Genomic DNA, 20,534 nt, shown 5'->3' with positions numbered 1-20,534 from the left:
TGTGCCCTTTACACACTGAGTGACCTTGGGAAGGTAACTTGAGTTCTCCAAGCCTCACACGTGTGACCGCTAGGACGCCTGACCCAGCGGGAAAGCACTCGGCATACAGTGTCATTCAATAAGTGACCGCATCATGGCCCTGGGTTTCTACGGGTGCCAGGCCAGGTGCTGGGCAGGGGTCCACAGAGCGCCGTGCCCATGCTGTCTGTGCACATGTCCACCGAGAGTCCTCACGGGGGCCACCCCGCACTCCCCCAGAACTGTGGGCGACACCGTGGGGTCACTCACCACCCACCTGAAACCTCCCTTCCCTGGCCTTCTCTACCGCAGACAGTAAAACTGAAGTAACCAAGTTCCCGCCTCCCCCTTCCCCAAGGGGAGGGCCATGGAACAAAGTTCCAGCCAATAACCGGCTTCTGGAGACTTTTCATCCCACATAAGAAGACAAGTCCTTGAGAAGGGAAGGCGTCACCCTTCCACCTCCTGACTCCTTTTGCTTCCTCCCCAGGGAGGAGCAGGACGCCAGGAAGCTCAGGGACTCTAGGGGGTGATGGGGACAAACGCCACGGCTGTGGAGGGCAGAGTGGGGCCCTGGGAAATGATGGCACAGACCCGTTAGCTGCATGTGAAAAACAGAATTCCAGCCACGTACTCTTCGTTTGTGCTAGCTGCCATTTGTCAGGTCCCCATTACGGTCCAATGCTTGCCTAAAACTAACACAGCATCTCAAACACCAAGTGTCGCAGCTGGCGCGTGACAGCTGATGGATAAGCGTCTGCTCATCAAAACGGGACACCCAGACCTAAGACAGGAGCAGACAGCAACAGAAGCAGCAGCCATCCTCCTTCCTGGAGGAACAGGGTAAGGAGACTTTCAGAGAAGAAAAAAAAAGCCTCAGAAAAGGATCTGTGCTCTGGGTCTCTTTCAGCTGAGCATTTCTTCAAAACATGACCTTCCATAGGGCATCTGAATTCTCAGGTGTGTTTCCCAAAGTGTGAAGAGGGAAGATTTCGCTGGTTGTTAAGCAAAGAGGAGACAGGACTCACACTCACATGTGCCAGCTGCCTGCATTGCTTATTTCATACAAAAGCCCTGCAAGGTTGTCCTCCCGAGACCCATTGATGGAGAGGAGAGGAGAGGGAGGCTCAGGAGATGACGAAAAGTGCTGGTGATGACCGAGACTCAAGACATAGAGCTAGAAATCCTGTAGTGCTCACAGCGGACGAAGACGCGTATTCCAATCCAAACTGCGTCCCCTGTTCTTTCCAGGGAAGGGAACTGAGGTGGAGAGGGCGCAGTGACGTGCCCAGGGGTTCACACACGCACACACGCGCGCTCACATACACAAAGACTGACAGCATCCAAAGGCCACTGGGCATCTGTGAAATACCAGATTTTCAAAACACATACATGCACCTACTCTCAAGGGAGATGGTAAAGTAGCAGCCTGACCATCCCGCTACGCACTACGAGATGTCGCACGACACGTCTTTAGTTGATTCTGGGTTCTGTGGGTCGGGGTGTCCTCCCCAGAGGTTCAGCACTTGGAAAAACATTCATTAGCTCTGACAGCTGCCTCCGAGAGGCCTCTTCACACAGCTCACAGGAAAATGAGCTTTCGAGAATGAAGATCTATTCCGCCTTTGTCATAACTTGATGAAATCTTTAATCACAGCAAAATCTCTCACCAGAAAAGGAAATTCATAAAACATTTATCAGAGGCAGAAAATTGAAGTGATTTTTAAAAGCAGGAAAGAAAAGATTCAAATACATGTTGTTTTCACCCATGGAATACAGTTGTTAGAAAACTGCATAGGAATGAACAACGTTGGAATGTAATACTTTTTTGTCCTCTGTTTTTTCTGACTCACTGTCTGCGTATGGGGGCGCTTGATCCAGTGTTTCTGTTCCTCCTAATTGTTGGCAGGATGAGATGCTGGTGGATCTTTGCTTTCTACCTATTATTCATAAATTAATTCCCTTTCCCAAACTGTAGTAGCACTGTGTGCCCACCATCATGTCATTTACTCTGTGTATCTTTCCATACCTCTTTAGGTGATTCTCTTAAGTTTTAATCTGTGTTTGAGCATATAATTTACTTTTAATTCTTATTTGCTTTTTGGTTTTATTTTTGTTTTTTTTGTTTTTCTGGATCCATCTTTCTGAAGTACAGGGAAGCCCAGGAAAGCTTCCTAGAAGAACTGAGACCAGAGAAAGGCTTCAGATCCATCTGCCTGGTCGGGGGGCGGGGTGGGGTGCCCAGTATCAGGAAAGAATCTGGAGTAAAGTTGGAGGGAGGAGACGAGGCTGCCAGGTGGAAAGGAGAGGCACAGCCCAGGCACAGCGAACAGTGCGTGTGAAGCCACATCTATACAGTTAGTACGCACTGTTTCCTATCTAGAATTAGGACAATTAACTTTATTTATTAATTCATGCAACAAATGTAAATATCTACTGAGTACCTGTTGTGTGCCAGGTACTATTCTAAGCACTTGGGATATGGAAGTGAACAAGAGAAACAGGATCTCTGCTTTCACGGAACTCACATTCTTGTGAGGGGACAGGGCTAGGAAAGATAAGAGGAATTAAAAGTGAAAAAAATTTAGTCATATTTGATAAAATTAGGAAAAATAGGTTCAAAAAGGTTGCTAAATACAGGGTTAAGACACACATCCACACACAAAATCAATAACAACAGCATTCCTATATATCAACTAAAAACAATTACAAAATATAATTTTTAAGAAAATATATTTACAATAGTAATGTACCTAGAAATAAATCTAACAAAATATATGCAGGATGTTTGTGAAAAAAATTGTAAAGTTTTATGAAATGATATTAAAGGTGATGAATAAATGCAGAGATGTATTATGTTCAAGGATAGAAAAACTCAGTATTTTTAAATAACTCACTTCTTTCCAAATGTATATAAATTTAATGCAACTCAATAAAAAATGCCAACACTGTTCTGGTTTTGGTCAAACTTGATACACTGATTCTAAAATTTATATCTAAGATCAAAGGGGCAAGAACATGCAAAACAACAACGAGGAAAATTTTTGGAAGAGATTTGGCCAACCAGATATCAAGAATTGTCAGAAAGCTGTAAAAATGAAGGCAGTGGGGCAGTGATAAACACATCAAAGAAGGAAAAAACAGCCCAGAAGCAGATCCATGAATATAATAAGGTAATGGATATGTGACCAAAGTAGCAGTGTTGATTATTAAGAAGGAGATTCAATAAACAGTGCTGAAAAAATGGTTATGCAGATAGAAAGAAAATGATATCCCTACCTCACACCATAAACAAAAATAAGTTCCAAACAGACTGAATAGATAAATGTAAAAAGTAATATTTAAAATCCTGTAGAAGAAAATACAGGTGAACAACTTCTGACCCTGAAAGAGGGAAAGATTTCTCAAATGAGTTACAAGACATACAAAATATAAAGAGATCTTCAACCAGGGCACCAGAACGCACAATGAGAAAAGGACAGTCTCCTCAATGAACGATGTTGGATAAAATGGACATTCACACGCAGAGGAATGAAACTGGACCCTTACCTCACACCATATACAAAAATCAACTCAAAATGGATTAAAGACTTAAATGTAGGATCTGAAACTGTAAAACTACTAGAAGAAAACAGGGGAAAACCTTCTTGGCATAGGTCTGGGCAATGACTTTTTGGAAATAACCCCAAAAGCACAGGCAACAAAAGCAAAAACAGATTAAGTGGGGTTGTAGCAAACTAAAAGCTTCTGCACAGCAAAGGAAACAATCAACAGAGTCAAAAGGCAACTTACAAAATGAGAAAAAATATTTGGATACAGTAGGTCTCAAAAGGGGTTAATACCCAAAATACATAAGAAACACAAACAACTCAATAGCAACAGCAATCATCATCATCAACCAATTAAAAAGTTGGCAAAAGACCTGAATAGACATTTCTCAAGAGAAGACGTGCAGATGGCCAATAGCCATATGAAAAGGTGCTTAACATCACTAATCATCATGGAAATACAAACCAAAACCACAATAAGATATCACCTCACAGCTGTTAGATTGGCTATTAAAGAGACCAATAAGTGTTGGTGAGGATGTGGAGAAAAGGGCACTGTCATGCACTTGTGGGAATGTAAATTGGTATAGCCATTACAGAACAGTGTATAACTTCCTCAAAAAATTAGTAATAGAACTACCATATGATCCGGCAATCTCACTTCTGGGTATATATCCAAAGGAAATGAAATAAGTATCTCGAAGAGATAAGTGCACTCCCATATTCACTGCAGCATTATTCATAATAGCCGAAATATGGGAAAACCTAAGTGTCCACTGACAGATGAGTGAATAAAAAAACCCGTCTCTCTCTCTCTCTCTCCCTCTCTCTCTCCCCCCTTCTCTCTCTCTCCCCCTTTCACACACACACACACACACACACACACACCATAATATTATTCAGCCATTAGAAAAAAGAAAATCCCACCATTTGTGATATGGATGAACCCAGAGAACATTATGCTAAGTGAAATGAGCCAGACACGGAAAGACAAATACTGCATGATCTCACTTATATGTACAATCTCAATTAGTTGAACTCATAACAGCAGAGAGCAGAATGGTGGTTAACCAGGGGTAGAGGGGTGGGGGAAACGGGGAGAGATTGGTCAAAGGATACAAAGTTTCAGTTACGCAGGATGAGCAAATCCTGGAGATTTAATATTCAGCATGGGGACGGTAGTTAAGAATACTGTGTTGTATACTTGAAATTTGCAAAGAGATTAGATCTTAAGTGTTCTCACTAGGCACTCAAAAGGTAACTATGAGAGGTTATAGATACATTAATGAGCTTGAAATGTGAAATGAAATGAAATGTGACATGACTGTGTTAACCATTTCACAATGTATATATCACACTGTACACCTTAAATATATACAATTTTACCTCAGTCAAGCTGGAAATATATATAACGGAAAAGACTGAAATGTTTGGCTGCACTGAAATGAAGCACTTTTGTACAAGGAAAAACATTAAAATCAAAGCAAAGAAAAGCTAGCTGTGAAAAGGTGTTTGCAACACATAAACCTGACAAAGGGTTAGAATTCTGAATTGATAAAGAACTCCTGTAAATCAATAAGAAAGAAATGATCCAATGGAAAATTGAGCAAAGAACAAGAGTGGACAATTTAAAGCAGAGGAAATCCAATGGCCAATATATAGGAACAGAAGCTCAATACAACTAGTAGTCAGAGAAATGGAGAGAAAACCCTCAGGTATGATTTCCCACCCAACCTATTGGAAATGTTTAAAATGTGCTCTATGACCAAGTGTTGGCCAAGATGTAGATCAGCAAGAATCATGGGAATTCTCATTCAGTGCTGCTAAGGGTGTAAACTGGTACAACTCCTTCACAGGGCAGGTTGGCACAACCTGGCCAAGTAGTAGGTGAGAACCCTTTGATCTAACGACTCAACTTGTAGGCATGTATCTTGGACCAACTCTCAGAGTTCGGCACAAGGATGCTTCCTAAAATGTGCACTGCAGCCTCATTTATAAAACCAAAGAACTGCTTTTAATGAAGCGCAGCCAACTGGAGAGCAGATAAATAAATCTGTAACAGCCACACACTGGAAACCTATATATAAGCGAAGATGAATTAAGAACTACAAACCTCACCACAGGTTAAGTCTCATGTTGACAAGGTTGAGTGAAGAGCAAGTTGCAGGAGATAGTTACACATTTATATCAAGTTTAAAATATTTAAAAATACTCTATATGGCTTATAATAATCAACTGTAGGGTAGTAGTCACTCCTGGTGCGAGAGGAAGAGAATAGGGTCACAGAGGAGCACACAGAGTTTTACCAGTTTCATTTTTCTTTCTTTAAATTAGAAAAATAGATGCAAATACAGTGAAATGTAAAAATTTGACAAATTTGTGTGGTTGGATAGATTATCATCCCCTTGACTTTTCTTTATATGTTGCTTATAAGATGTAAGACATGTTTTATAAGAGGTATTTTTAAAGTCACTTAGAATGTTGTCTTAGCCGTGGTTCCCCCCAGGAGGCAGAGCCTGAGAAGAGGGCTGGAGTGGAGCAGGTGTTTGGGAAGGGGATGCGGAGGGGAGCAGGGCGGGGGCACGGGGTGCGGCGAGAACGCAGTACCACGGTGCCTTACTGAGCTGGCTACCGTGTGGACCGCTGGCGCTCACCCTGCTGGTCCCTCTGAAGAGTCACGGACTGTGCCTTGAAGTGTGCCCCTCAGGCAGAGGAGAGGGGATTACTTCTCCAGCAGCCCCCGCCCTCCCTGGTCAAGCTCCCCCCGAAAGGGGGCAATTCCCCGACTCCCCACACCGTGCGGCGTGTGCACCTGTGCTGCGGCCCCGGAGAAGGCTTTCAGACATTCCAGAACTCGAGAGCTACACAGCACAGCTGAGGTGAGGTGCTGTCAAGTTACCCCTGCATAAATCTGGCTGCCACAGAGATGGCTGGTGTAAAACGTGGGCTAGGACTTGAGGCAGAGAACAAGACGCGTGGATAACAAATTTTTTTTTTTAAATTAAGTGCATCTCCTGAAATCATAAACAGACATTAAAAACTGACTTCAGATGTGACGGCAAAGGAGGGCCTCTCTGATGAAATAGCATTTCAGTTCAGACCCACACAACAAGAAGGCAATCATGTGAAGGTCTTGGAGGACTGCTTTCCAGAGAAAGCAGTTAAGGCCAAATCTTAAGGCATGGTGCCATCAAGGGACAGAACGAGCCAAGAGGAGAGTGGTATGAGATTAATGACAGAGGAAAGGTCGTGACAGAAAGTTTGGATTTTATTCTAAGTATGATGGGAAGCTATCTTTAGAGTCTTAAGCAGATAAGTGACATGAATTGGTTGATGTTTTCAAAAAAATGACGAGTTCCTATTATGGAAAAGATGGCGTAAGTACAAATAATCCACTGCGTCTCTCCTACTGAACCCAACTATAAATCATACATATAATGCATGGAGCAGCTATTTGAAGATTCGAAAAGTAAACTATAGAAGGTGGATTTGGGAAGGAGATCTGAAATCGAAGTTTCTCTGAACTTCAGAGTAAGTTTCCATCTCCCTCAGTCCTACCCGTCCTGAAAGGCGGCTCGGAGGTGCCCATTCAGGTACAGACAGGCAGAGTTCCGCGAGCTGCCTCTGTCCCAGGTCCAAGGCGTGGGAGAGGGCACCATGAAGGTGTGTTGGGGGGCCCTCTGGGCTTTTTCTTCTTTTCTTTTTTCTCCCCCGTTTCTCCCAGCCCAGCCCCTGGGCAGTACCGCTATGCGACAGTGCCACGATGGCAGTCATAGCTGCACGGCACGTACAACTCCGAGGCCAGGAAACCACCTCTCTGACCCAAGGGACTGAGGTCCCATAAGCACAGGGCCAGTCCCCATCACTTTTATTTCCCTCTCTGTCCTCTGACCAGTTAGTCCCACACAGAGACACACGGAGGAAGAACTCAAACCATGGCTTTGTTGTGGGCAGACAGCGAAGGGAGGCCCCTGGACAGTGCTGGGCAGACTATGGAAAGGAGAGAGACGAAGAGAGCAATTCGCTAAAGTGGTACCTGACCTGGGCTCACCGTGGAGCAAGCACGAGGGGTTGGATCCTGAGCAGCAAACCATGGGCTTTGGCAACTGAGCTCCAAGGAAGAACAGTGGGTGGCACACACAGGACTGATCCAAGGAGAACCACAGACTCTAAAACCAGAACCGCAGCACAGCCCACAGAAGGCACTGCGGGACCGTGGTGTGGACCACCCACCAGAACAAAAATATCAGCATCCTCTGCAGGACTCAAACAAGACCCCAGCATCTCACAACATTATATTTGAAATGTCCATAATATAGTCTATAACTACTCAGCATAGGAAGAACCCGGGAAAAAGCCAACTTGCAAAGGAAAATAAAATCAACAGACAACAACCTCAAGATGAAAGTCTTAACAGAAAAAGACTTTAGATATGTTCCGCAAAGTAAGGGCAAACACACTTGAAACAGATGAAAAGATAAAATCTCAGCAAAGAAATAGAAGATATAAAGAGGAAACAAAGAGACACTTTAGAAAAGAAAAAACTGAACTGAAAAATTCACCAGGTAGTGAATTATCTGAGTAACTGAGGGAACGAGTAGACGTAAAATGAGAAAGGATATAAAACAAACAATACCATTGACCAACTGGATCTAACTGATGCTTAGTGAACATTCCACCCCCCCCAAAAAAGTAGGATATCCATACTTCTCAAGTTATATGCAACATTTACCAAAATAAGCCATTTCTAGGCCATGTAAAAAACCTCTAGCAACTTTAAAAGAGTAAAAATCACACAAGTATTTTTTTGAACCACACAGGAATTAAACTAATATATTTGAAGATAGATTAATAATTTATCCAATGGAAACAGCTGAGAGAAAAAACCGGGATAAAAGCAATCTTATGAGACAAGAAAAGCTCTAAAAGTCATGTCATAGGAGTTTGAGACGAACAAAACAAAACAAAACGCACACACAGCCGTTGAAGAAATAATGGCTGAAAATTCCCCAAATTTGGCAAATAACATAAACTTACAGATTCAGGAAGCTCAGCAAACCCCAAGCAGCATAAATTTTTAAAAATCTATGCCCAGAGACATCCTAATCAAACTAAACTTTAAAAAGCAAAAGGAAAGAAGCCATCTGAAAGCAGCCTGAGCAAATAAGGCATTTGGTACAAGGAAAACGATTCGAAGTCTGAAGATTTCTTATCAGAATACCAGTTTTGCTGCTTAATGGGTATATAATATCTTATGTAAGTCATTTAATTTCTCTGAGTCTCAGTTTCCCCAATGAGGACAAGAATGCCTATGTCATGGAATTATTAGGAGGCTCCAATGGGGAAAAATGTGAAAGTGCTTTGTAAAACTACAAGCAGAATATTACATAAATGTGAGGGGTGGTGATTATTATTAGCTTGGTTGCAGTCACTGGAGCAGCAAGAGGGAAAGCACACAGCCCTGCCAACAAAGCAATCCCAGCTAATTATTCAATACTGACTCAGCTAAAAGTGACTATGAGAAATTCCCACGCCAAGGTCTGAGTCTGTCTAAAAACCATGGCACCATGCCCAGAAAGTTAAGTGGGGCTCTTTCTCCCCGAGTCTGGCCGAATTTTCCCAGCCCCTGCAGGGTCCAAACATCACCCTTCCATCAATCCTAGGGGCGTGGTAAAGTGAGTGAAGACACAGCCAGACCGGAAGTGATGGCCACATACACCTTTGGCCAAACCCATGTGGTCTTTTAAAGTTCCATAAGCCTGCCTGTTATCAATCAGCCTTCTTTCCTGAAAAATTAGTAGTCAGTTTCAGGATGGAGAGCTTTCTTGTAAGTCTTAAGAAAGCCAGGGAGCTTATTCAATCTAAAGTGACAAAAAAAAAAAAAAAAAAAATAGAACAAACAATCAGAATGTTCTTCGGGTGATATCATCTCATCTTCACCTCTGCCACACAGATTACGGAGCTTCCAAACCTTGCTGAAGAGTCTGACAGTAGATTTACTGTCCGTTAGAACTGGGTTTCCCAAAGTGTGATGTGAGGACCACCTGACACAGATCCCCTGGCTCTGCAGGGGACAACGGATCAGCGCCTCGGAGGTCACGCCCAGGGCTCTGGTGTCCTCCGGGCCTGGGGTTGGAAGAAGCTGAGTCTTAACTGGTGAGAAAGACGAGTGGGCGGCGGTGGCACAGAGACTCAGGAAACAAGCAGGGGAGGCTTCTGGAAGGAAGCGGCTCCCGCATTCGCTGAGGCACTAAAGGCTTGAGCGCAGGCCTGCAGGCGGACAGAGCAGAGCACGCGAGCAGACAGGGCTGGAGCAGCACGGACCGTGCGGGGAGCTTGCAGGAGGCGCGTGGGGTGGGGAGAGGAAACGGCAAGGCAGACAGGCTGGGTCAGACTGTGCAGAGCCTTGCGTGCCCAGCTCTGGAACCGAAACATGACTTACAGACGACAGGGACTCGTGGAAGGACCCTAACGGGGGGACAAACTCATGCTTGCGTTTTAGAACAAACACTTCAACAGCTATTTGGAGAAAGAACTGGAAAGAGAAAACGAAAGCAAGAGACTTTGAAAGGCTGTAGCAACTGTCCAAGAATGGGAGGGAGAGGCTGGCCCAAGGGACAAAGGTGACACGCCTGAGTCAATGCAGAGCTACTGAAGTGGAAAGGACAGATCTGGTGACCGACTGAAATGTGGGAACGGTTCCCTGTGGACGGCTGACACACAACCTGGCCTCTGACGGGTCTTGGGGGGCTGCACATAATGAAGGCAGGAAGGGCCTCTGTTTCTGATTTTTTAATGAGTACGTTTTAAAATAATGTTTTAAAACGTTCCCTTTAGAGGAAAAAATTTGGAATGGCTAGAATCCAAAAGACATATAGGATAACAAGCATCGGCAAGGATGTGCAGGATTGGAACCTTCAAGCACTGCTTGAAGGTTTGGGTGGGAATGTAAGATGGTGCAGCCGAGCTGGAAAATGGTCAGGCAGCTCCTTAAGTGGTTAAACGGTTATCACATGATCTGATAATTCCACTCTTAGGTATACCCAAGAGAAACGAAAACTGGTCCACACAAAAACTGGTATGTGAATGTTCATAACAGCATTATTCCCAACAGCCAAAAAGTGGAATCAACCCATCAACTAATGAATGGATAAACAAAATGTAGCATATCCACACAGTGAAATATTATTCAGCATAAAAAGAAATGCCATACTGATACTTCCTTGTGGGTGAACATTGACTACATTATGCTAAGTGAAAGAAGCCAGTCACATTTTGTATGATTCCACTTACATGAAATTTCTAGAACAGGCAAATCTAGAGACAGAATGTAGATTTGAGGTCGTGTAGGGGAGGGGGAGGAGGGACTGCTAATGGGTACAGGGCTTCTACCGGGAGAATGAAAAGTTCTAAAATTAGATGGTGGCGATGGTTGAACAACTCTGTGACTATACTAAAAACACTAAATTATACAGCTTAAGTGGGTGAATTATGTGGTATGCAAACGATGTTTCCATACAGCTCGTGTGTACATGCAGCGAGAGTGCCCGGGGGTGGTGGAGGTGAGACCAACACGCTCCTGCCTCAGCCACAGCACTGCGTCACCTCACCGGGGCCCAGCGCTCAGCGCCACCGTGGTCTTGACGAACACATCATTTACTCGCTGTTATACTGTCTACTTTGCACTCATAATGGACCACAGGTACGAGAAAAGAACCATGAAGACCACATGTTAAAAGGGGCACAAAAATGAACACCAAGACACTTGTGCCTCAAAATCCAAGGTTAAAAAGATAACATATAATGACAACTATGTCATATTTGGCTTTTCACTTTCTGGGAATGAAGACAAGCCCAATTCAAAAAGGATGGAAACGTACTTAAAAATAACTTGAAATCATGGTTCATGTAGCATCATTTGCAATTAACTCTATAATGATTAAAACTCTGAAAATGCCAAACGCAAAAATTCTAAATGGAAGGTCACAAAAAACTCTGGCCAGCTGTTGATGATAGACAATCCACCTTTTAACATACGTTCAATCCCTAAATCAAGTATGACATGGGCCTTTTTAATTGATGTTTATAAATCATACTTCTTAACATAATTAGTGTATATTACTTGTTAAGTAGAACAATCTTTAAATCTGTCTTTAAATAAGGAATATTGATAGCATTTTTAAATGAACATTAACACATAACATTCAATAATGTAATAGTTCAAAATAAAATACAGATCACTTAAAATTATTGATTGTAATACTTTAATAATATGTATGGTTGAGACATAAAATAGGTCCCTTCAAGGTACAGCTGTGCGAGTGGAGACAGAGAAATGGGAGATGGTTCACCGCCTGGGCAGCTCCTAACTGGTGACACTGGGGACCAGAGGGTGCTAGCTGCTGTGTCCACCTAAGTGACATGCCCAGCTGCTCCTGCCATGGGAGGCGGGGTCCCAGCTCCTGCCTGTGCAGACCTACACTATGTCAACACTTGGAAAGACGATGAAAAGCGTGCTCATCGTCTCAGGGAACACAAGCCAACAGGAGCAGGAAGGGATGGAGCAAATGCGTTAAGTCATTAAGCTCCTCCCACCAGAGATTCGATGAATGGCTTAGAGAGAGATGGGAGCCCTGGGGCAGACCCAGCCCCCGCCCATCACAGAAGCAGGTCTCGGTGCAGGTGTCCGCCTCCCCTCCTCTGTCCTCCCCAGGGTGCCCCTCACAGCCCAGCCTCAGTGACGGCTGTGGAGAGGGTGAAGCTGCCGGGCGGGCGAGGGCTTCCCTCTGAGTAACACAGCCCTGCTCTTCGTACCAGCCACCCAGACGTGAGTCCCCAGCTGGGCTATCCCTGTGCCACTTCCACACGGAAGAGGGGGAGTCCCTGACCTTGCCCGTGACAACCGCCGTTTCTCAGTTTTCTACCTGTGTCAGGCACTGTATTAGACGCCCTGTGTATTGATGCATTCTTTAAACCTTACCACAGCCCTGCAAGATCAGTGTTCTCTCCATTTCAAGATGAAGAAAAATGATGCTTAAAGAAACAGGAACGACTTGCTCAAGACCTCAGGGCGAATAGGTGGGAGGATCAAAATTTGAAATTGGATACAGGTACAATGGGTTCTGAATCCTGTGCTTGTTAAAATTCTAAATTGTTGTTAAATTTAAAACCAACTTAAATCAACACAGCAACTTGAAAAAGATCAACCGTGATGAAATCCGGCACTGAAACTGCCTTTATCACGTGTCTGTGAGCAGAGGCTCCCTACAGCGTGGGGTGGTCCCACTCGACGGGGGAAACGGAATTCTTCTTCTAAATGTCCGGGGAGAAGCGCCATGGTGCGTCAGGTTGTATGACTTTCATTCAGAATGCAACAACTCCCACACCTTATGCCCTGCTCAGGGGAGTGTATTTTCCACAGAGCTCAGAGTAGCAATGTGTAAGACTGGACCACTTATCCTAGCAGCCTAGAAAGAAGTTGCTCCTGCGGTGGGGAAGGCCAGGCACGCAGACAGGGAGGCATGGCCCAATCCATTTCAATCTGGCCCCTAACAACATTACCAGGCAGCTTGGTGTCAAAAGTGAATCTTCCCGGTACTCGATCTCCTAAATAAAAGTCAGCTGAGGGGCTTCCCTGGTGGCGCAGTGGTTGAGAGTCTGCCTGCCAATGCGGGGGACACGGGTTCGCGCCCTGGTCTGGGAGGATCCCACGTGCCGCGGAGCGGCTGGGCCCGTGCGCCACAACTACTGAGCCTGCGCGTCTGGAGCCTGTGCTCCGCAACGAGAGAGGCCGCGATAGCGAGAGGCCCGCGCACCGCGATGAAGAGCGGCCCCCGCTCGCCGCAACTAGAGAAAGCCCTCGCGCAGAAACGAAGACCCAACACGGCCAAAAATAAATAAATAAAATAAATAAATAAACCCAAAGTTAAAAGTCAGCTGAAACCTAGGTACACCCCTGAAGGAAGGAGAATGGTAAAAAAAAAAAAAAAAAAAAAAAAAAAAGCAGTGAGAATTCCACCTCCCACCTATATTGCGCTTTGGCTTTGAGAAAACACTGGGCCCTCTACTGTTTAATCTGATTCTCTTTTCCCCCATGAGGTGAGCAGAGCCGGTGATCACTCCAGTGAGGGGCAGGAGGGCTGAAGCTGCGAGAGATACAGAGATGCTTGCAAAGACACAGGGGGCCAAGGGAAGCCCAGGCCTCTGGAATCCCAGTTCAGAGTATGTGTGGCAGGAAGCATGGGTTTTGGTGCCAAGAAGGCCAGAATTCAAATCGAATCTCTTTTTCTCATTAATGTGCAACGAGGGTGAGTTATTTAACATCTCCGTACAGCAATGCTGACGTCAAAGGGTTCTCTGGAGTTTAAATTCCACCCATTTTTGGTCTCTTGGGTATTTATTTTTAGGACTTCATGGTACATGTTGGATACAGACCTTTGTTGCATAAGTGTATTGTAAATATTTTCTCCCAATATGGAGCTTGCTTTTTGATGAGCTGAAGTTTTTAATTTTGATAAAAACCATCTTATCAACTTTTTATTTTATGGTTAGTAGTTTCTCACCCCATCTGAGAAATCTTTGCTTCATGGAAAAATTTTAATTAAGAATTAAAACTAATTAACTAATTAAAACTAAAAATTAAACTCTTTAACTGATATGACTATCTCAGGGATTCTATTCTCTCTTGTACCAACTTTAGTAATTCATGTCTTTCAAGATTTCTTTCCATTTCATTTAAGTTGTCAAATTTATTGGAATATGATTTCTCACAGTACACTCTTATTATTCTTTTAATGTCTGCAGTATTTAGCCATGCCCCCCTCTTTCATTCTCATTATTAGTAATTTGTGTGTTCACTCTCTTTTTTAAAATTCTGACCATCCTGGCTATAGTTTACTAATTTCATTAATCTTTTCAAAGAATCGACTTTGGGTTCCATTTAGTTTACATGTTATTTTTTCATTTTCTATTTCATTCTTATCCACTCTTTATTATTATTTTCTTTTACTTCAGTTTATTCTGGGTACATTTTGCTCTTCTTTATCTTACATAGACACTTATACCACTGATTTTAAGCCGTTCAACTTCTAGCATAAGCATTTAGTGTTCTATAATATCAGTTAGCTGGAGTTGTTTACTAGTCCTGTGCAAGCTTTCTATATTTTTACTAATTTTCTGTCTCCTTGTTCTGTCAAAAACTGAGATACAAGTGTTGAAATATCCAACTATAATTATCTGTTTTCCATCTCTCCCTTCAGATGTCGGTTTTATTTTGAAGTTATGTTTCTAAGTGCATTTGCATTTAGGATTGTCAGGTACTCTTGATGACTTGACCCGTCCATCACTACAAATTATCTGCTTACTCTCTCTTTTTCTCCTGAAAGTCTACTTATTTGATAATATATCCATGCCATCTTTCTTATGATTACTGTTAACATGGCATGCCTTTTCCCCCCCATCTTTTTGCTTTTAAACTGTGCATATTTAATGTGAGTTTCTTATAGAAAACATAGAGTTGGCTCTTGTATTTTTATACAGTATGACAATTTCCACGTTTTTTCCCACCACATATATGTCCAGTTCTTCCAGCATCATTTGTTGGAAAGATTTTCATTCCACATAAAATTGTTTTCATACCTTGCTGGTCATATGATCAATTGATCATACATGAGTGAGTCTATTTCTGGACCATCTATTATGGTCCGTTGATCTCTCTATCTTTACAACAATAGCATTCTCTCTTGATTACTGTAACTTTATGTTAAGTCTTAAAGTCGTATAGCCTAAGTCCTCCAACTTTGTTTTTCTGTCAAGTCATTTGCCTATTCCATTGGCAATAATCTGTTCCATTGTGAAATAATTTTTAAAACAGCTTGTCAACTTCCACCACCACCCCCCCCAAAAAAGTCCTGTTGGGATTTTAATTGGGATTGCACTGAATTTATAATCAAATTTGGGGAAACTGGTATCCTAGCAGTAACTGACTCTTCCAATCAATAAACATGGTATCTCTCCCCAACTATTTAAGTCTTTCATCCATACGTCACATCATGCACAAAACTTCATTTGAGACAGATTCTGGGAAAAACTTTAACTATAAACCTCCTCAAAGAAAAAGTGGCAGAGTATCTCTGTAACTCGGGGGGCAAAGATTTTAAATGTAGCATTTAGTTCAGTTACATTTAATGTAATTCTTGATACAGTGCGTTTAAATCTACCACACTGCTATTTGTTTCTACTTAACTATATGTTCCTGGTTCTTTTCTTCTCCTTTCTTGCCACCTCTTTCCCCCTTTGGGGGGTTATTATTTAGTGTTCTGTTTTATCTCTCCCGGTATACTATCCATACCTTAAGTCATTGCTCAAGGCTTTACAACACGTGTCTCTAACACCACAGTCTAACTTCAAATAATATAACATTTTGCATATAAAAATGTCCATTTCTCCCTCTTTTTCCATTTGTACGACTTTCTTTTTTTACATATTCTACTTCTTTATATGATATGCACTACAAAATTAAATACTATTATTTCTTTCTTAGACAGTCAGTAGTCTTTTAAAGAAATCAAAAAGCGAGGATAAAAAAATCTCATACCTAACCTATTCACTTTATTTCCAGGGTTCATCATTCCTTAATGTAGATCCGAGTTTCCATCTGGTATTATCTCTGCCTGAGGAGCTTTTACCAGGCTGATAAAACACAAGGACTGTTTCTCTGTCCATCTCTGATCCCAGTGGGTGCTTCACGTAGCACCCAAAACATTGGAGGTGTTGGTTTAAAGGTTTACAGTCTGCTAAGTGCTTTATTAGACATACAAAGAATGTACAGGGTAACCCACAGAAGGACCCCCACTATGCCTAGTCATGGTCAGGAAAATTTTATAAAAATGTAACATATATCAATGGCAAACAGACATTTTCCAAAAGGTTAAGTGAAGGAATGACAGTTTAAGAAAAAGAACAGTTTTAGAAAAGGAGGTATGCAAAGGCACACAGGAGTAAGCTGTCCTGACACGTCCTGGTGATGGTGAGAAGCAAAGTGTCTTTCACACGAAGTATGGAGGGACTGGGGACAAACAGCTGAAGAGAAACGCCTAGATCAAAATTTTAAGTACCTTGAATATCAGAGAGGGGACTTTGAACTTTATCCCGTAGGCACTGGGAACGTCTTTAAGCCAGATGGTGACGTGGGAACGTTCATGTGTGTTTACAGGACGATGCCGGAGCAGGGTTAGAGGCAGGGGGACTGAGTAGGCAAGCATTTCTAGAGTCCCAAGGAAAGATGGCAAAGACGTGCAGTGGCATGCAGGGACATCAGCTCCACCCACAGGATTTGGGGCTCAGTTAGACTCAGCAGGAAAGGAAAGGGAGGATTAGAGGGAATCAAATCTCAACCCCAAGAGCAGGGAAAAGAAACACGGAGGCCAGAAGAAAGAGAGTGAGGTCAGCAGGCGGGTAACCAGGAGCCGAACAGCGCGTCAGCTAACCACCAACGCTTCTGTGTGTACATGTGCACCAAACCACAAGGCAACATTCTTCTCATCTTAAATTGTCATTAAGAACTGCAGGGGCCATGACATGGAAGCCAGATATCAATAAGGCGAAAATAATCCGACTCAGTGACAACCTGTGCTGCTTCTAAGACCTATTTATATGAGCAGTGGCAGCAGGAGATGAGGGGATGAGAAAGCACACACACCAGGAGCGGAGCAAAGCACAGGAAGGGCCTGAAAAGCTCTAACAGCACCTGGCGGGCATCCTTGCCAAAGCTTCCCGCCGGCAAGTGCTTTGACACTTTATCCAAATTCAAAACAGAGGCAAGCGCTGGCAAGAAAGACCATTACTCTGTGGGTTGAAAAAGTGATAGATGATGAAATGTGATCAAAATGTGCTTGGGCTGAAAAGCCCAAAGCAAAGACGTTAATTCTTGCCGAAGCCATTCTCCAATGGCTGGGGAGAACAGCAGTCTTTCCTATGAACTGAAACTACCCTTACTTTTGGGGGCTGTATCACTCTAAAGAGAGTTTTACATCGACATTAACGTCCCTCTATTATACTCTGCGGACTATAGAGCCCACTGGTGGAGGGGAGAGGGACGCTGCATGTGATGTTCTCTCCCCCACGGTCAAGGATAGACAGGTAAGTATAGCCTTAACTCCATTAAAAATAAGTAATACTGGGACTTCCCTGGTGGCACAGTGGTTAAGAATCTGCCTGCCAGTGCAGGGGTCACGGGTTGGAGCCCTGGTCCGGGAAGATCCCACATGCCGCGGAGCAACTAAGCCCGTGCGCCACAACTACTGAGGCTGCGCTCTAGAGCCTAAGAGCCACAACTACTGAGCCCACATACCACAACTACTGAAGCCCACGCACCTAGAGCCCGTGCTCTGCAACAAGAGAAGACACCGCGATGAGAAGCCCGCGCACCGCAACGAAGCGTAGCCCCCGCTCTCCGAAACTTGAGAAAGCCCGCGCGCAGCAGCAAAGACCCAACGCAGCCAAGAATAAATAAATTTATTAACAACAACAAAAAAAACTCTAGCCCACTCTATCCTCCCCCGAGATGTAATGTGCCCCTGGACATGAGAATGTGGACATGCCCAGGGGTGGTCAGGACCTGCCTTCCAAAGGCTGCTCACCACCTGGGCAGGAATCTGACCCCAGAGGGTCTCCATTTGGCTGGAGCCCCACCCAGTGCTTCAGACCCCACAGCTCCCAGTTCATCACAGGTCAAATTCGGGGGTGAGAAACTGTCATTCTCCCGCCTAAGGCAGGAGTAACCTCTAGTATCTCTGACCACTTCTGGGTTTGAAGTAGACAAACTGGTTTCTTTCTCCCTAAAGGCAGACTGGGCCTGGGGAAGTAATCAAGAGAGAAAGCCTCCTGCAAGCAGGGTGCTCTGGGCAGAAACGACCCCGCGCTCCAGATGGCTGGGAGCTCCGCAAAGATGGGGCTGAGACGCTGGGAGCCTGGCCCTGCCTGCACAGTCTTCCCGGGGCGCCCGAAGTGACACAGACAGATAGGCTGGACGCCTCCGGGGGTCTCCAAGACAGGGAGCCGTCTGCTGAGCCCCTGCTAGCAGGAGAGCTGAACCAGACGGGAGTGAGCTCCAGGCTCGGGACAACGGGCGGGAACCGTGTCCTGCAAGATGACAACCACACGCAAGCATACTGCACCACCAGCAATACTACTACAGCACGGTAGAAGGTGTGAAGTCCGGTCACTCCCACCTAACTGAAGCGGCATTGCTCTACACTGCCTGTTTTTCTGGTGAAGACCCGGGGAGGCTAAATAACTCAGCACAGCGAACAGTGGGACCAAAACGAACACCAAGGTCAGAATTCCAAACACAGTGCCCTCAGGCTCTAGAACAAGGCGGTCCAAGAGCAGAGGTGCATTTACCTGGTTGCCGGCAGAGTACTGACTCGTGTGAAGAATACAGATGGCTCAACCTCTACGTGCAGCCCCAGGGAGAGGTTCCTGTAATATCCTTCAATGTGGCCCGGGCCTCCGGAGTATTTGAAATTCAGGATAGCTTCCAGGGTCTAAAAAGATGTAAAAAATGGTAAGTTAGTACTCCCTAAGTTGATTGCCATTCCCCCAGGCAGCAGACTTCGCTCAGATAAGGCTGAAGATTATCCCAACTGGTAAAGTTTTTACCACGGGCAGCTCTCACCCAGGGCTGTCACCTGGCACCTGACATCTGGTAACATCTTTCCTCCGATGATGCCCTGTATCTAACACCTACAATTCTCAGCCTGGAAACACGAATGGAAAGGAGCTCCAGAATTACTCTGTGACGGGATATAGCATTTCAGAGAGAAAAACGCATTTCAATCAGCATCACTTAAACAGACAGATCAGGTTGCGGGGGAGGAGGGACTTCCATCAAGGAGCTAGAACGTGGCTCCCAGGCTAACAGTGAGTAAGGCCGACAAACTACAAACTCATGACACTTCCTTGAACCCACAGAGATAAGGTCACAGGGCAACCACATAGCCAGAAGGCCAAGGAGGAACAAGGTCCTTCCAGGAGGGACAGAGTGGGGACACATCTCAGCGGGGGCAGAGCCAGCCACCATACAAGCTGGCAGGAAGGAATCAGCTCAGACGTTAATGAATTGCTAAAGGCTGAGTAGGGGCTCTATTGATAGTGAGGACTCTCCAGACCCAAGGACAGTTCCCACCGCTCCAGGTCTTCTCCAAGGACCTCCTTGGGGGCTTACACAAAGGACGGGCAGGGGCAGGAGTGCAGGCGAGCCTCCCTGGGGGTACAGGCCTGGAAGAGGGGGTCAGGAGCCACCATAGGAAGAACAAGAAACCGGAACCCCAGCTCCAATCCCCTACCCCCATCCCAACCCCATCCAGACCCTTCTCTCCTCTAAAGCAAAATCTTAAGCTTCTGGAGGAGGGGTAGCCAATGCCAAGGGCACAAAGACAGGGGTAAATATCCGTTCTAGTGAGGGGAGGGCAGACTCTGCTGGGAGGGCCAGGAGCCGGTCCCAAGCCAGGACCCTACAGCAATGCCACTAGAGACGGAGGCAGGAAACCCATTCGTACACACTGCCCACCACTATACCAGGCAGAGGATGGCTGCTACTGGGGGAAGGGCAGGAACGCCGAGAGCCCACACGCAGGATCCAGGGGCACGGCTCCGACCTAGGACTGAGGCAGCACGAGGAGAGCAAGAGGGCCCCATCTGCTCCTGGCACAGACCTAGCAGGCACCCGGTAAGAAGCCTCTGGGGGTGGCATGAAGGTGTGGAGAGATCCCGGCCAGGTGCTGGTGGGCAGGGAGGGCTCAGGGCTGAGGATGGAGGACCATTATGGGAAAACCCCCTGGTACCTACCTCAGCAGCCCCTACTTTCTTCCCCTTCCCCCAGCACAATTTGGAGCCTGTGCTGCACCAAGAGTAACCATAGCAACAGGAAATCTCAAACCCAGCTCAACCCCTCACTAAAATGACTCA

General features: G+C 44.9%; 1 protein-coding gene across 4 annotated transcripts in view; it reads right to left on the bottom strand.

The window, feature by feature from the left end:
- Positions 1 to 20,534, bottom strand: part of TRAPPC9 (trafficking protein particle complex subunit 9) — a 670,396-nt gene that overhangs the window by 175,885 nt on the left and 473,977 nt on the right. For all 4 annotated transcript variants that reach the window (XM_059901771.1, XM_059901770.1, XM_059901769.1 and 1 more), the window contains one exon: positions 18,969 to 19,111. In XM_059901771.1, coding sequence (XP_059757754.1) covers positions 18,969 to 19,111 — 143 coding nt within the window. The remainder of the gene's footprint in view (positions 1 to 18,968; positions 19,112 to 20,534) is intronic.

Source organism: Balaenoptera ricei, chromosome 17, assembly GCF_028023285.1.
Source record: "Balaenoptera ricei isolate mBalRic1 chromosome 17, mBalRic1.hap2, whole genome shotgun sequence".
Lineage (NCBI taxonomy): Eukaryota > Metazoa > Chordata > Mammalia > Artiodactyla > Balaenopteridae > Balaenoptera > Balaenoptera ricei.
Note: the sequence above shows the minus strand (reverse complement) of the source record. Positions and strands in the feature narration are given on the sequence as shown.